The sequence below is a fragment of the Ascaphus truei genome, chromosome 4 (genome assembly GCF_040206685.1).
Source record: "Ascaphus truei isolate aAscTru1 chromosome 4, aAscTru1.hap1, whole genome shotgun sequence".
NCBI lineage: Eukaryota > Metazoa > Chordata > Amphibia > Anura > Ascaphidae > Ascaphus > Ascaphus truei.
Genome location: NC_134486.1, coordinates 71,536,373 through 71,552,650, shown reverse-complemented (window position 1 = coordinate 71,552,650; position 16,278 = coordinate 71,536,373). Strand labels below are relative to the sequence as shown.

General features: G+C 39.7%; 1 protein-coding gene across 5 annotated transcripts in view; it reads right to left on the bottom strand.

Moving 5' to 3' along the window:
• PLCB4 (phospholipase C beta 4) overlaps window positions 1-16,278 on the bottom strand; it is a 335,443-nt gene that overhangs the window by 113,311 nt on the left and 205,854 nt on the right. For all 5 annotated transcript variants that reach the window (XM_075596024.1, XM_075596022.1, XM_075596021.1 and 2 more), the window contains 6 exons: window positions 14,606-14,687; window positions 12,885-12,985; window positions 12,029-12,086; window positions 5,094-5,202; window positions 3,411-3,621; window positions 2,281-2,374 (listed from right to left, as the gene is read on the bottom strand). In XM_075596024.1, the coding sequence (XP_075452139.1) occupies window positions 2,281-2,374; window positions 3,411-3,621; window positions 5,094-5,202; window positions 12,029-12,086; window positions 12,885-12,985; window positions 14,606-14,687 (655 nt within the window). The remainder of the gene's footprint in view (window positions 1-2,280; window positions 2,375-3,410; window positions 3,622-5,093; window positions 5,203-12,028; window positions 12,087-12,884; window positions 12,986-14,605; window positions 14,688-16,278) is intronic.

Sequence of the window (16,278 nt, the reverse complement as noted above, 5' to 3'; positions counted from 1 at the left end):
CATTTGCATGTCATTTCCCAGAATCCCTTGCTGAAGTGGAAGCACTGTATACTGGGGATAATGGTGAAAGGCAGGGTTGCAGACCTGCCTAAGACATGTGAATGTGCTCACAAGTGATATTTTTATTTGATATATATATATATATATATATATATATATATATATATATATATATATATATATATATATATATACGTATATATATATATATATATATATATATATATATATATATATAGCAACTGTAAATATTCCTGTATATTCATTTGCATGTCTTAGACAGGTCTGCAACCCTGCCTTTCACCATTATCGCCCAGCACACAACACTTCCACTGCAGCAAGGGATTCTGGGAAATGACATGCAAATGAGCACACAGTGCCACCTTTTATCTCAAGCTCACGTTACATGAACAACCCTTAGCCAATGCATGCTGCTTTAAACACAGCTTTTAAGCAAGGACTTGGGAGATGCAAAGCCAGTTAACCCACTCACAGACATGTTTCAACCTTGATGGGTATCATCAGTGTGAGGTTGGTTGCTGGCATCTCAAATGAGCAAATGACATGTAAATGAATATACAGGAATATTTACAGTTGCTATATGCTATACTGTGGAGGGTTTTTGTCACTTTTTTTACCCACCATAACCTTAATATATATATATATATATATATATATATATATATATATATATATATATAATAGCAAGATACAAACAGCACAAAATCCAAACACTTAGTTAAATGCAGAGTAAATAACAACCACACCTGGCCAATCAGTCAACCGAGAGGTATTAACCCCTAAAACAACTAACCCTACTCAAATGCTGAAATTACCTAGGCGCAAATAAGCCGGGAAAGATAAAAAGAGAAAAATATCATAGGGCAGTATATCCGTACAATTCAGGGTTTAGGTGGTAAGATATACACTTACAATTAATTCAGCAAATAAAAGCGTTTAATCCCCAATGGGACTCAGGAACTCTGCTTCTGGTGGTCTTTATTTTCTCTGTGTGTCTTTTACACTTTTCCTTCACAGGTTACTCCAGACAGCTGCTGCAGAATCACCATCCGTCAGCTGCTAGATGATACCTTTCAAGGATGAATCTCACAAAGGAATAGTATAAAACCTTTTAATAAAATCTATCTAAAAAACAACAAATGGTATTCCACTCACATGCTGTGAATCGAATTCAGCCAGTTCAGAGTTTAGGTGAGTCACGCACACTCATGTCCGTAAGACGCCGGTTCTCTGCACTGCTGCTGTGTGGAATCACTTCCGCATCAAGTGCTCCGGCTCTCGCGAGACTCTGTCTCCCACTGTAGTCAGTACGCTGCCTCTGCTCCGGTGTATAAGACCTGTCCACAGCGCGTCTCCAACTGCTCTGTCAATGCGTTTGCCCTACGCGTTTCTCCACTTGGGCTTCGTCAGGGGCTAATAGATTTTATTAAAAGGTTTTATACTATTCCTTTTTCTATTATTCCTACCCGCTCCCCCCCCCCCCCCCTCCCTGTGAGATTCATCCCTTGAAAGGTATCATCTAGCAGCAGACGGGTGGTGATGCTGCAGCAGCTGTCTGGAGTAACCTGTAAAGCAGAAGTATAGAAGGTACACAAAGAAAATAAAGACCACCAGAAGCAGAGTTCCTGAGTCCCATTGGGGATTAAAGGCTTTTATTTGCTGAATTAATTGTAAGTGTATATCTTACCACCTAAACCCTGAATTGTACGGATATATTGCCCTATGATATTTTTTTTATCTTTCCCGGCTTATTTGCGCCTAGGTCATTGTCATTCTCTCTCTCTCTCTCTCTCTCTCTCTCTCTCTCTCTCTCTCTCTCTCTCTCTCTCTCTCTCTCTCTCTCTGTCTCTCTCTCTCTCTGTCTCTCTCTCTCTCTCTCTCTCTCTCTCTCTCTCTCTCTCTCTCTCTCCTCAAAACTCCTACATCCACCACATCATGAATATATATTTATGCCAAAATGAGTGCTACATATATATATTTATTTATTTACTACTTTTTGCACATACAGATATTACCACTGGTATTGCAACAACTGGCGCGCTGTAGCGGGAAATACACAAGTCACCCAATAGAGAAACGGCCGTACACTATTTCACATAGATGAGCGTCAGCAGGTGCAATAACGCTGGCTTCATCTATATATAGTCATTGCTAGCAAATATAGTTTTCTAGAAATGTAGAAATTACTATAAATGTATAGAATTCTCAATATGCATGTAATAGAAATGAATATAATGAGAATTTGTTGCACAAACTTACTTTAAAAAGGATATCTGTACACATAGCTTTTCCGTGAGTTATTATTGGTTCTTGATCTTCCCCTTTTCCATCCCAGCAATCTAGTTCAACACACCTTACAACACAAAAGGACGTCAAATATTCAAGTACAAAAAATCAACAAACAAGAAACGCACAGTACAGGGGCGGCCAACCTGTGGCCCTTGTTGAATGAGCTCAAGGAGCAAAACAGAAAAATCTACTGAAAAATCTACTGAAAAATCGATTACGGAAAGGAACAATATGAAATCATGAAAATTAAAAAACATGACGGGGAAAATTTATGAATATTAACGTCCATTTAGAAAATTAACCCAATTTTAATAACTTCTTTAACAATGAAATACATAAGATTAAATGTAAGTTATTCCCCATATTTATTTTGTGAGAAGACGTTTTCGACAATGAACTTTGTTACAAATAAGTACAGCTCTGTATGACGGACGCTTAAGTGGGCGTCGTCTGCTCCTGTTATTCACCTTGTAAATAAATCCTAATATTGAGAAACTGTAACCTGAAATTCAAGCTCAGAAATCACTTTGAGATATTTTACATTCAGGTCTTATATATATTTTTATAGATTTTTTTATATATATATTATTATTAGGATTTCAAGATTTTTCTTATTTTCTCAATAAAAAATGTTTGTAATGTTTTTGTTACCATTGTTTACTTTTGGTGTTATTTAGTTAAGGTTTAGCTAATAATTGAAATCGGATTTAGTGAGCAGTAGGACAGCGGCCCGGCAAAAACTGTGTGCCCATTGCCCATTTATTGGCACACCGGGAAAAAAGGTTTGGCCACCCATGGTATAGTACAATAAAAGTGACAATAAAGTCAATGAGAATCTACAACCTCTACGTGGGGATAATGAATATAAATGTTACATATGTCCAACAATATGCTACTAACCCATTTGAAGATGGTGATTTATGAAACGTTTCCTCCTGACTAACTGAATGTCACATTACTTTACGACAGAAAAAGGCTGAGCAATTCTCCACTTAATCTCTTCATGCTAGAGGAACCGTAAACAAGTTTGAAATCTATTTATCAAATAAATAGTAATGTATCAAATAGTCATTGCAACAAGGAAATTCATGGCTGCCAACCTGCATCCAGCCAGAAGGACTTGTCTGTACATCTCTACGGACGATTTCCCCCCAAACTGTCGCCCAGTTAAGTATGTATTATGAGAGGAACTGATGAAGTAGTGGGCCAACGGATGGTCCATTTCCTGGTACAATTCCAAGCGGTCTAGGAAGACAGGGGCATTTTCATCTGACATCAAATATCTGCAAAACCCATCACTTGATATGTGACCTGCAAAAGGGAAAAAGATTTATAGCGCCTCATCTGCAATTTTAAAGATCTGTCTCCTGCTAGCAACCAGGTGCTTTCAAAGAGTTGTTATTTTTCTTTTGTGATATGTTCATACAGATGTAGCCGACGTTACCGCGCTTTTAGTATGTAAAGTCGTGCAATTTAGCGCGTTACCGCTCCATTTGTTTGTGTTGCTAAAAAAGGACATGCAAATCACACGATAATGCGCTATAACACGTGCTACCGGTAATGTGTTATCGTGTAATAACGTCGGCTACATCTGTAAAGCAGATACATTGTGTGAATATGTGTTTTTAATGACTTTGCTCCCTCTGTGTTACTTAGAAATATAGGAACTTTTGGTATGTAACTACAGGAAGGTCAGTCAGAAAAAAAAGCTTTTCAGTAATCTGAGATGGGACAGATTATTTGATAACACACAGAAAATGAATTGAACCTCACAAATATCAAATATCCCTTTGGAGACTGAGGGCCGTTGGCCTGGAGCACTGATGCTCATAAGGAATTAACGCTGTGTTCTAGAGCAGGGGTGCGCAAACCTTTCAGTCTGCGCGCCGCTGGCTGCTCTTCCCCCTGCTCACGCCCCCTCCTTACCTTGTCTTCGGCGTCATGTGACACCGCATTGCCATGGTGATGCGTCACCGAAGACCAGGTAAGGGATGTTGCAGAGGCCCCTGGCATTTAACTTAAATGTTTTGGGGAAGAGCACGGGGCCTCTGCAACCGCTGCTCTGCCCTGGAAAATCTTTTGCCTCCCCTGGGGGGGCACCCCCCCAGTTTGCTCACCCCTGTTCTAGAGGTTCCCAACTGTAGGCCTAACAGTGCAGGTTTTAAGGCTAACATATCATTAGCACAGGTGGCCCAATCAATCATTTTGGCTGAACCACCTGTGCTCAAGCAGGGTTATAATAATCATAATATAATAATAATAGCATGTTCTTGTATAGCGCTGCTAGTTTTATGTAGCACTTTACATGGACATGTTGCAGAGGCACAGGTCCCTGCCCCGTGGAGCTTACAATCAATGTTTTTGGTGCCTGAGGCACAGGGACATAAAGTGACCTGTCCTAGGTCACAAGGATCCAACACCGGGAACAGGTTCCCCTGCTTCAAACTCCGTGCCAGTCAGTATCTTTCCTCACTGAGCCACTCCTTCTCCCTATGCTTAACACTAGCACTGTTAGTGCTGCTAGTGCTCCTGGAGAACTGGAGTTGCAACCTCTGCTATATTCCATAAAACAGAGAGAAGAAGCTTCGGAACTGAAGGAGATAATGACACCGATGCAAGTTGCGCTGATGTAATACATTAGGAGTGGCCAACTCTAGTCCTCGAAGACTGAGCCACCGGTGCTGAAGCAGGGATATCCTGAAAACCTGACCTGTTGGTGGGTCTTGAGGACTGGAGTTGGTCGCCCCTGTAATACAAGATGCTGTACATTCAAATGCTCCCACCTCTTTTGTTCAGTTCTTCATCTGGTTCATATGTTTCAATTATTTGCATGGCCCTTTTTGCATCAAAGAATGGGAACAAAATTTCATTCAGTCGCGGGTCTCGTTGATGCTATATTTGAAAAAAAAAATACAATTTAACAACACTGATTTACAACACTTTCATTTAGCATTTATATTCGAGTTGGTGTATTTTCTTTTATTGGGTATAAAGGTTAAGTCCATAAATGGCAACTTTAATATACTTCCATATTAGTTGTTCCTCACGTTCCTCCTTCACTAATGACGGAGCATGCAATGCATTGTGACATGCCTCTCAGTGAAGTGTTTAGTAGACATGTTCTGATAGTCGGAGTATCTGCTTCCTCAGAGGAGTACAGTACTAATTCTCACGTTTAAAAAAAAATACTGTACAGGTGAGCTACAGTATTGTGTCATTTAGATATGTAGTGGAACTCCAGATTTTCACAAATATTTAGTAATATTAGTAATATTTAGTCATTTCTATCAGTAAGTCAAGCTAGTATCTCGGACCTATAGTTTCTCCTATTCATTTGTATAATAAATATATAACATATTCTTAAAATAAACATTAAAACAAATGTTTTTCAGTGTTTCCCTCACTGATATGAGCTACCTGTACCTGTATAGGACTATATTTACCAAGCAGTGCTATGCCATAAGAAACCTGCTGTTGCCAGAAGACACCAATCACAGGGGTGGCCAACTCCAGTTCTCAAGGGCCACCAACATGCCAGGTATTAGGGACAAAACTGCTTCAGCGCAAGTGACTCAATCAGTGGCTTAGGCATTCTGCCACCTGTGCTGAAGCAGGGACTGGAGTTGGCCACCCCTGCCATTGAGCCAATTCACTTCAATGGGCTGTAAGGTGTCATGGCATAGCATCGCTTAGTAAATATGGGCCGCAATGAGTAAAGGGATATGGGGTCACGTGTGGAGAACTGAAGAGTAACTTTAAAAAACAAAAAAACAAAACCTGCCTATTCTTATTATACAACAAGGTTGTCACTGTTAACGGCTTGTTTAACTATGTACTTAAACCAAAGGAAAACAGGGAAATTCAACACAACCTAAAAGCCCTGAAACCACACAAAATCCGATACAACATGCAAGTTAATTTTAAACTCTTACATTTTAGGAGCAAAGTTGTATTTGAATTGAGTAATTCATAAAGTTATAAAGATATATTACATACATTCATACAATTAATTGAACCCAGCTAAACTACAAGAAAGTTTTAGTAGTGGAGTAAAATGTCCCTACTGTACAATGTGTAATATATTATTGCTTCAAATATAATTAAAAGAGCTGAAATACACACTAATTAATTATGTATTTATTTTAAAGACGCAAACTAAATTAAGAACACCGTAAGAAAAAGTAACAAAAAAAAGTGATGTACAGTATGTGAAAACTGGGGCAAAAAATACATAACTAACATGATATAAACATACTTTACGTTAGATTTTTATTTCGTGGGAGAGTGACAATGACATTGCACCATTTCCCCTGGATGTTCAAAAGGAAACACACTCGATAACAAACACACTTAACTTACACAGAAACACATGATCAATTTTACATGCAAGAGAGGAGGACTAGGTGAGAAGGATCGGGGCTTGAAGGCCAGTAGGTTTGGGAGTAGGATTGGAGGTGGAAAATACCAAAGGGAAAAGAAGCAAATGGATGTAGATGTAAACGTGATTCTTAGTGGTCTGTATCCTTTGCTTCTTCTGCTTCCTAATATTTATCTGGTGTTACCTAAGGGCAGGGACTGCTGGTTCAAAAATTGACAATAGGGTGAACCACTTGAACAGATGGGGAAAGGGCTTCACTCATTAGTTGTTGTCCTGCAATTCAGAGGGTTTCACATTTAGGTAAAGTATGTAACTGAGATAATCTACAGTACAGGAAGCTTTGTCACTGGTAAGGAAAGATCAAGCTGCAAGTGTTTTGATGCTGTAAACTTGTGCTATTATTCCAACTGCAATGAATGGAGCTGTCGCTGCACAAAAGAATAGCATGAATCACTATTAAAATGAGTGACATATTAAAAGAATACAGAATAAATCAGAAAACTATTTTTTCTTAAATATTCAGTGTCAAATATGTGGCCAGGTCTCCCTCTGGTTTTCCCCTTGGCTGCCCCTTACCTCCGCTGCGGCCGGGAAGCTGCGGGAGCGCTGCGGTCAGTCAGGGTGCCTAGAGGGTCGCCGGAGGTCCGCGGCGGCTCCCTTCACAGAGTGCCGCCTTGTTGCTTATAGCCACGCATGCGAAATGATGATCCCGCGCATGCGCAGTACCACCAGTAGTGCGGCGGCAATTACGGGGAGCCGGGCGCATGCACAGTGTAGCGCGAGTGGCGGCCATGATACGTGTAGGGCTCCGCGGGGACTACATACCCCAGCAGTCACTGGGGCTACCGAACATGTGAGGCACAACAGCCAATAGGGCTGCAGCATTCCCCTTCACTAGAGGTGTTACATTTGGCGCACTCTGCACACAACGCGAGTCGGAAGGGGAGCTGAGAAAGGTAGTGTCCAGGGAGCTGTGCTTCCCTGGACTAGAACTAGCTTGCCCCCTTAGGCCCTGAGTACCCATAAGATTGTGGTTACTTAAGGGACAGCCCCTCTAGATAAGGACATTGCCCCTGTAGTGTGTTTAGTGTCAGGGACACAGAAGCAACACGAGGAGTGATTGCAAGACAAAGAGACTCTCTACATGGTGGGACACTCCAGCCGGAGTCCACCCCACGTAGATGCGGACGCCATCGCTGACGGTGATGGCGTGGGACCAGATGGGCCCCTTTCACCAGTTGAAAGGCAGCACCCGGCAGGTATCCCTATCAACAAGTGCCCCAACTGTAATACACACTTCCTGTGGGTAGCGCTACTGCACACTTGGGGTGGGTTGTGGCTTCTGTGGACACTGGGTGGTTAGGTGCGAAGGACACTTCAGTACATTGGGGGAAAGCTCACCAGGGTGTGGACAAAGTGGTTGGACAGTGGGGCACCGTGTGGGGTTAAGGCCGTGTGAGAACTATATATATATATATATATACACACATTAGAGGGTTATAAGTTGCATGTTCAGTAAAACTGTTATACATATACTGCGTGTGTATTTATTGCATTAGGTCCTGTGAAGGGGTTATCTGGCACTGCCAGGATCCCTCCATGTGGAGGCGCTGTCACCGGAACAAATCAGGTATAACTAACGCTCCCTGCAGCAGAGGTTCAGGCCTCCTGTGAGCCATCAGGTAAAGCACCGCACATAGTCACCCTAGACACGGGGAAAGGGGGCTACAAATATAACACAGAAAAGTACAGGACAGGCAACAAGCACCTGCCTGCATTGAATATTTAACGCCATCCAATTTCTCCCATCAAACCGAAATGAAGTGTAAATATACAAAACCAAATTTACATGTTCCAAAATCTGTAAAAAGAATAATCCATTGCATATTGTTCAGTTTATAAAGGAGGTTCAAAAGAGGCCATTCCACATACAGTTTTGCACATACTCAAAATGCAGGATTTTTTTTTAACTTTAAAGAGATAAAAGGTGTATTTTATATTTTTAAAGTCCACAAATTAAACATTTTGAGGATATTCACGTGTAAAAAAAAAAAATCCCATCTATGTCCAACTTCTCAAACATTATTGATTTAAATATGGCAGGTAACACAATATCCCTCATATTTGACCTTGATTTCACTTGAGTGCTGCACTTGTGCTGCATAACATAACCATTCAGTTATAGAAGGGGGTGGGGGCCTCTATAGCAGCATATCCTTAAATATTGGAATGTTACCGAGGGTGCCTCCCCTTGAAACTTACATGGGGACCACAGCCATTAGATAATGTGTAAGGATGCCCTCTGTGAAATCCCAGAATAAGCTGGTGCCCGTTTGTTTTCCTGGTGCTTATCTCTATGGCAGCAACTGTGGCATCGAGTGACGGTAAGTATATTAACGGAATATTCACTTGACTTTATTACATTTGTTAGCATTTGGACTGACTGTACATGTCTTTAATAGGTGAGAAAATAACATTAACATCATGGGGAAAAGATAAGCACACCCAGCGATGATATCAAGCAGTTTATTTTAATCCAATGTTTCGATCCAACCTAGTAGACCTTTCTCATCTTGACTCATCAACTGATTTAGCCACCTGTGCTGAAGCAGGGATATCCTGAAAATCTGACTTGTTGGGGGGCTTGAGCACCCCCTGATCTGTGCATTTTGTTTTGAATGAATGAGCTGACCCTCTTCAGTGTTACCAGAAATAGTAGTGACGAATATAAAAAAAGTCACTCTGTGGTGCTGTATAAAGCAACAGTTATGTCACAGGAGGGGGATACTCATTTAATGCACCTAAAAAAATATTGAAAAGTATGTTACAAATCGTTGCCTCTTGATAAAACTAAAAGGAGGTCAACATCAGCGTTTAGATACTGGGTCGGGTGTCTCCCAGAATTCCTTGGTGTCTGCTTCTTCTGTGGCCTATAAGTCCCTATTTATAGCAGCAACTGTGTTGGGGGTTAAGTTCCTATTCACTTAACTTCATTCCTTTTATTTAAATGCATTTTTCTTTTTTGTAATATGTGTAATATGTGAGAAAATAACCTTAAACTATGGTTAGCATTTTATAATCTACAAGATCTCCCCGGAAAAAAAAGCACACGTGATTTGTCGAAGGTTCATATTAAGAAAATTGTGGTTATTGAGGCCTGAAGATTGTGAACAACAAAAAACATTTCTTCCCTAAGGGGTAAAAACACCTTCAGCACTCAAAGGGCTAAACTGAAGAGCTGAATCATGTTTTTGACTATGTCATTCTGTCTTATGAATAATAGACTCCTCCGGTTTATTAATAGATTTAATTTACCAGGTGCGTTAATTTATAATAGTTCTTGATTTCTCATCCTACGCTGGTTTTTGTAGATTTATCTCACACTCTGAATGTACACAAAAGGATATTTTAGAAAATCTAGTAAAGAACCATTCAAGTGTTTTTTTTGGAACGTTATAATCTAGTTGTCATAACAATGACTAGACATGGTTTTAATATGTGCCCTAGAGCCTTGTATACATAGAAGCAGCGCTATTCAGAGGTCCTGCATTCTCTTATGCCCAAATGCATGCAGGGCCATATTCACTATAGGGGTAGATCCTCAAAAGTCCGTGAACTACTTAACATCTCGTTAAGTGCTAATCGTGATGTTCAAATCTCATTAACGATGCACTAAGTGCCATGTTACTGCAACGACGGCCCACCATTAACTTTAACAGACATTGGTGCTAATGATATGGAAAACAGGTGTGGACCACCTCAACGCTTATCCTCAGTAGTCCGGTAAATTTAAGGCAGGAATTAACTCATTTTTATTTAGGTGATGTTGGAAGCACCTATCGCCAGATAGCATAACATTATTTGGCCTTGTCCAAGGCACTGAAGTGGACCACTTTGGTTTCCTATATTGCCCATTAGTCTATTGGAGGTCGGGTAGGTTTGTTGGAGTAGAGGGGGTGGTTTATGGGGGTAGTTGCCCTGGGAGGGAGGTTAGGCCGCCCGGGGAGGTTACGGGGGGTGGGTTAACCCCCATGTATGCCATAGCGGTTAGACCGCAATGACATACAATGAGCAAAGGCTAATTAGGATCTTTGTATTAACCCCTTGGTTACTTTAGTGGCCATGAAAGCATGCATAATGCCTTCACAGCAACTATGGCATCCAAGGGATTAATGTATGCATTTGTATTGGGAAGGAAGATGCATTGGGAAGGAAGATCTTCCTTAGCATATGGCTAACGCAAGCCAGTGTTACAGACAGTTGGCGCCGGGTTAGTGCTTATCCTGAAGTTAACCGTATGCAAAAATGAGCAAAAATGCGCAGCCCGACAGGCGTTCATCTTCCATAATCAGCTTTGTGCATACCCATTTAAATTGAGGAGCACTAACGGACGTTACTTATTTAGGTAACGTCACGTTGGTGCCCAGATTTAACAGAGCTTTGAGTATCTACCCCATAGAGTGCAATTTTAACTCCGATTCAAGTGAATGCGATCTACAGCTTAGCACACTTTAGTGAAAATACACCATAGAGGGCTTTCTCCCACTGGTCTTCAGGCTTAAGGTTGCAAAACTGTTATAAAGCTAGTTACTGTATGTTTTCGGGGAAAAGATCAATGAAAACTACAGTAGTTAATCCTGGAGTTGTTATCCACATTTGTGATGGTGAATTTAATGAAAGCTTGAATTAAGCAAAAAGATACACAGAAGTCTTCAACCGAGTCCTTTGCTTAATGTTTTTATGTACAGCACTTTTGTGCACTTATTGCTATATGAGCGTGTTAATTTGCCTTGAATTCTTCAGTTGCGTGTGCCTGATGGTCAGTGAATTACACTCCATATCGCCAGCCTTCAACTGAAGGCCCTGATCTTCAACAGACTTCCCGGTACCTACTTTGTCCTTCATTTCTTTCATAACTGACCACTGCAAGCACACCCTTGATTTTACCTGTAGGTAAGAATAAATCTCTATTTTCAGTACGAGTACACTTTTGGGATATCAATAACCAGACTGGAAATGAAAATTGCAGTACACAATTTTCTGTGACATACCGTACACATTTATAATGCAAAAAAACACAGCTATATAAAATCAACAGCAACACGTTAGCACAAAACAGGGTGTAATCACAAAAGCAATTTGGAAAGCAAACATGGAGAAAGCCAAAAGGAAATATGAAGAAGCATTTGATTTGTTGCATCTGGATGTTGCCATAGTAGGAAGATCAGCAGATCAGAGGCAAAAGCAAACTGATTGTATGACACATGCAATGGAAAGGACTGGAAGAGGCAAGCCACGGCAGACAGACTTTTATAGAAGTTAATGTATGAAAAAGCTTACTTCATTTAGAAAGCTCACTAATTGGTCTACCGTTAAATAATCAGATTTGTCTCCATTGCTGAAAAGAAATTTGTTAGAAAAACGTAAGTTCTCATAGAATGTATTAAGTATAATTTACATGTTGACATCTTCATAACTACATTCAATATATATATATATATATATATATACAGTGGTTGACAAATCACCAAAAAATCTACTCGCCACACAAAAAAATCTACTCGCCACCTAGTACTAAACGTGTGCTGCTTGGGCCAATATTTACTCGCCCAGGGGTTAAATCCACTCGCCCAGGGCGAGCAAATGTATAGGTTTGTCGAACACTGTATATATATATATATATATATATATATATAAATATATATTGTAGCTTTGCTTAGTCTTACAGTGTTTTCCAATATATCTGTGTGTGTGTTATCTGTGGCTGTTTTTCAATATGCTCTATTCTGCTATGCTTTTAATAGACATTTATATAACAGACGTTCTACATATTAAAAGATCTAACTTGAATGTGCTTTAGCAAATTATTACTCAAATCTGTTCTTAACATAGTTAATTTAAGAACTTTGTTAATATCTAACCAAGCAAGTTAATCTGTAGACAGTTAGTAAAAGCCAGTGCAAAACAGGAACATTTATCAGATGTACCTGTATTCTTTCACACTGATGTTTTGAGGTACAGTATAAGTGCAAATTTACCGGAATGCTTAATAAATTTATACAAAGCATCAATTAGTAAAAGAAACATTTAACGCAAATATATGTGTAGATTTACATACATTTACAAAGGAAAGAAATGTTAGGGGAAAAAAGCATTGTAAAAGAGATAAAAGTAAAGAAGCTAAATGTAAACTTACATCTTCTTAAATAGCTCTTCTATATCAGTTCGGGGACAAATCTTTTGTGTAAGTTCATAAAACTTATCAAATGTGAAAGCAAGTGGCTCAATTTCATCGTTCTGCAAAGAAGCATAAAGAATGATGCATATTTGGTTAACCTACAGTACATTTGTACGTAAAACTACCATAGTATAAACACAGTAAGAAGTGACAATAATTGGACCATATATAAATAAAACTCAGAGTCACAGCTGTTAAACTTTTCAATAGTAAAGAGAACAAAGCAATGTGAATAAATAACTCTTATTACATTTGTGCTCGTAGGCCTTATTTTCCCTCACATCAAAAACCTTTCCCACATACATAGCTTTAGAACCTCCAGCCCAACATCTCCAAGTCTTGTTTGTAGCCTATACAGATTATGGCCCATATTAACTAAGTTGTGCTATGCCATAAGTCCCTTTTAGGAGTCGAAAAATACTTTATGGCCCATTCACTTGAACGGACTCTAAGGTGTTTTATGGCATAGCACCGCTTAGTAACAATAGCCCTTATTTCTCTCTTTGTTTTGTAATTGATATATTTGAATAGGCACTTGAAACCTTGACATATATATACCATATTTGGAAAAGGCTGCTGTAGTCGCCTAAGGACAAGTTCCAAACAACTTCTCCAATTTTCATGATCATATATGAATCAGTGAATTAATATTTCATACAATGAATTAATGACCATTTCATGCAAGGACCATAGAAGAAAAATCTGCAGGGCTGAATACATGATCCTTTGAATATATACAGTATGCAGGTTGTTGCATTACTAGGAAAGCAGTTGTACTTTCCTACAGGGTGCCTGCCTGACGCAACCGCCTCACTGCTAGAGCGACACATGCATATAGAGACCATAAGAAGGCAGTCATTGTTGGACAGCTACAAGTATTCTACAGACCTAAAGGAATAATCACGTTTTATGAGAAAATATCTAATACCCCTTGAAAGTGTATGTGTTTTATTCTAGAATATTGTTCTATATTTATGTGTTTCCAGCTGCCCATTGCTTCTTCTAAGGCTGCGCTTATAGTGCCGGCGACGCGACGGTCAGGTGACGGTCTCTGGAAAATCAAATAGAGGTGACTTCCAGGGATCGCGACCAATCCGTTGCGCCATCACGTCGCACTTACTATAAGCGCATGCGACGCCGGCAAGGCATTTGTTTTGCCGCGGCGTCGCTGGCGCCGGCACTATAAGTGCAGTCTAAGAGAAAAACGAATATAAAGTTGCAAAGTCTGAAAATTATACACATCTGAAATGTTTCTTCCATTGCCTGTCCTAACTGACCTTGAACCTGCAACATATCTGTTGTTATCATTTAACGCCTACATACGCATGCTATTTAACAGCTCTGGATGCACTGCTTTATAACGGACTGTTTCTGGCCTTTCTCATCTCTTATTCACTAGAGTGGATGCAGCCAATTCTAATGGAAGAGGACCAAATCCACAGTGCAATGCTGGTGCTTGGTTGGCGGCAAAAGTGCAGAGAATCTATAAAGCCAACGTAGAGGAAGAATGAGAAAGAGAGAGAAAGGACAAAAATAGAGAAATTGGGGCTATTAGAGAACAAGAAACATTATGCAGAGAGAAGAAACAAATAAGCAATAGTTTCATTTCTACATCGTACATATTAATACATATGCATAATATTCACTGGGAAACAATTACTCTTAAATTCAATAAATACCTTTCCACTGGGAAGACCCAATTCCTTCAATACTTGAAATATCACTTTTTCTGTTTTTCCGGATGCAAATGTTCTTGTAATACTATAAGAAACAAGGATAGCAATGTGAATACACCAACGCAATGACAGTAAAGACCTTCAGCGCTGTGAGGCCTGCCCTGCACTAGTGATGTCTTGGGCATGAAGGTCGTCCCTTAGCTCCGTTGTAGTCACAACGTGATGCAGAGTTTAAATCCAATGTTTCTTGCATGATGATCATAACGTTCAATATCTCTCATTGAAGATGCACTTCCAAAGCCACACGCTCATTATATGCCTAACAATACAATGCCAATACAACGCCACTGTGATTTCATCGCTGACCAATAGCTAGAAGATTATTAACATTATTTACCCTGCAAAATCTTGCAAGAATCTTGCATTATGCTAGTTATGAACGTGTATTTTAAATGCATGAAGAAATATATTGTTTGTGCATTTTATGCAGTGGTAAAGCAACAATCCCATCTGTTCATTTTCATTCATTTACTATTTTGAGTCCCAGGGACCTGCCAGTTCATGAGACTCTTCCGGAATTCAAAATGGTTGCCACATCCCGTGGTCCAATTGGAAGCCGCAACATTATCAGGGGGATGTAGTTATGGTTTCCTATTGGACAATACTGACTGCTATATTTTTAAATTCACTGCAAGACACCCGGCAACTAAGAACTGTAAGTTTATTGGGAACTGGGGTGTCCCTGGAGAGGAAAATAGGCAATTTAATTCTGGGGCACCCCTCCTCCCCCTTCCTCCCCTCCCTGGTTATAAAACCCAATGCTGAAAATGGTTGGAAATGCTACTTTAAAATAAGCGTGTATATTACTGCTAGCCACCATGCTGATACAACCTCCAGACACTGGCCTGAATGGAGCAAACTGCATACATTTTGCATCTGTGTTCCTCTTCTACCCATAAAAACTAGCAAAGTTTTTTTTTTTTAAATATATTTTTTATTTTGACTACAACAACTATTTAAGGTCATTAATCCAAGTAGATAGTTATAGCTGGCTGAAAAATGATTTAACTGTTTAAAGCAGACACAAAAAAGAAAGCTGGTCTAACTTTTTTTTTTAAAGGTTTTTATGTGTTTGAAAATAATATGTATGAATATATATAATTTTTTCAAATATAGCACCAGTAGTGTATGCAGCGCTTTACGAAAGTACAATACAGGGAAATAAAGTACAAGCAGCCGGGAGAACAGCAGGAAGTAAATTATAACATAAGGCCTGCGTCGAAGAGCTTACAATCTAAATGGTATAATGGGAAACTTTCAGATGCAGTAGGACTAAAAGTGCATTTATTAAAATAAAGGACAGGGGCATTTAAGCAAGCAGGCGAGGAGAGAGCAGACAGCAGAATATTTTTTTTTCTGGCCAAACTTTAATAACAAATCACGAGGCTCTATCAGGCAGCGAGCATGCTGGGAAATGTAGTCTTTGGGTGTCAAAAGCCATAGGGGAAAGGACAGGCAACAAGAGCCCTATTTAAACAAAACGCACACACACACACCACCCTCGCCCGAAGCTAATGAAGCAGATGCGGATAATTCCTTGCGGAACCCCTGATCGTGGCGGCCATTTTGTTTTTAAAAAATATATTTTTTTTAACGCGATCGCTGTTATAACGCGG